A 1,650-nucleotide genomic window follows, 5' to 3' on the forward strand; every position below is an offset into this window, starting at 1 on the left:
AGTTAATTATTTAATAAAATTAAGGAAACATTTTTTTTTTAAAGAAAAAGCTCAACACTCGGAGTGGAGCATACACAGAGCAAGGTAAAACAAGACTAACTAGCTCTTATATCATCTCCGACATAACCATCAACAACATAAGCTAGTTTCCACACCATTCCACAGCACTAAGAAACGATTGTGTCACACACTCTACAACACCTACTGTTTTGTTCCGAAAGATTACATCATTTCTCTGTAACCAAATGTTCCATATCACTGAAAAGAACCCAACTAGCCAGAACTTGCGTACCTCCTGTCTTATTGGCATGGATCTCCAACTCTCAAAGTGATCTTTCAAGGTGCCAGGAGCTGTCCATTCCTGACCGAATTCCGAAATCCATCTACACCACACTTGCCAAGAAAACTCACAAGCAACCAACAGGTGATGAACACTTTCAACTGCTTTCTTACACAACACACACAGATTATCATGTGGTCCTAGAATACCCAACTTACTAAGCCGGTCCTTTGTGTTGATCCGACCAATCAGAGCAAACCACGAGTATAACTCAACTCTAGGCGGAACTAAACCTTTCCAAATCTCTTTTGTGAATTTGTACCTCAGAATTTTCTCATCCAGAGTCGCTTCCTGCAAAACCTGCACAAATGAGTTAGTCGTATAAACACCTTCCTTGTCGAATTTCCACACCACTCTATCTTGCACTTCTGCTATCAGCCTAACAGATTGCAAGTCATGCAGCAACTGATCTAAAGTCTCTGATTCCCACTGGCGGAGCTCCCGCCTCCACTGAAAATGCCAAATCCACTCTATCCCATCTCAGAACCCACAAATCCCAATTGATTATCCTTTTTGGTTCGAAATCAAGAAGAGTCTCGGATAATAGTCTTTCAACTTTCCTATTTGTAGCCACGTATCCTCTCAAAATCTGGTAGTCCTGCCATCCCCTACCTCAATAGCGAGGTCATCGATCATCTTCTGCCTTACTTGTTGCTCCTTTATTTGTAGATGACATATATCGCTCCATGGACCCCCTCTCACCGGCAAAGTCTGAGTTGATAGCAACTGATTTGAGTTCAATCTATTACAAGAACACACAATCTTCTTCCACAACGGACAGTCCTCCTTCGAGAAACGCCACCACCATTTAAACAGTAAAGCAGTGTTGTGAACCACTACATCACCCACGCCCAGCCCTCCTAACTTCTTTGGTGCCTGGATCATCTCCCACTTCACAAGAGTCATGCCAGGTTAAAACAAGTGCACTGAGGAATACTGGTACACCAGTTGTTTTAACCGTTGATTTCAATTAATATATATTATATATATTTTTTATAATTTAGATCAACGATTAAAACAATTGGAGCACCGATATTCTCGGTGCACTTGAAATGTTTCCTACAGTTAATATAAATATTATAAGTCAAAATTGGAAAACAACCAATAACTGCACATTTGCGTATTTAGCTGACTTTTAATACACATACATGTATCGCATATCGCATGCTTTGACATTCGCACGCACTTAGTTTACTTTTTATATAACATGCCTGAATGGGTCATGTTAATAATAATAAATATATGTCAATTAGTTATAGTGTAAATAGCATAGTCTCCTTATGTTGATTTAAAAGGTTACGGATTCAAAT

The 1,650-nt window shown here is 39.5% G+C and overlaps 1 protein-coding gene across 1 annotated transcript; it reads right to left on the reverse strand.

Annotated features, from left to right (window-relative positions):
* LOC107606873 lies at positions 143-1,246 on the reverse strand. The gene is made up of 2 exons (XM_016308881.1): positions 953-1,246; positions 143-790 (listed from the first exon to the last, which is right to left on the reverse strand). Exons 1-2 carry the CDS (start codon positions 1,244-1,246, stop codon positions 143-145), a joined length of 942 nt encoding a protein of 313 aa, XP_016164367.1.

The sequence above is a fragment of the Arachis ipaensis genome, chromosome B07, assembly GCF_000816755.2.
Source record: "Arachis ipaensis cultivar K30076 chromosome B07, Araip1.1, whole genome shotgun sequence".
Lineage (NCBI taxonomy): Eukaryota > Viridiplantae > Streptophyta > Magnoliopsida > Fabales > Fabaceae > Arachis > Arachis ipaensis.

What these genes read in the sequence shown, in the direction of transcription:
- LOC107606873 (XM_016308881.1), bottom strand. Translation starts at nt 1,246, where the DNA reads ATGACTCTTGTGAAGTGGGAGATGATCCAGGCACCAAAGAAGTTAGGA. An exon ending in TCGATGACCTCGCTATTGAG is followed by an intron (nt 791 to 952) that starts GTAGGGGATGGC and finishes TGGCATTTTCAG; the next exon opens with TGGAGGCGGGAGCTCCGCCA.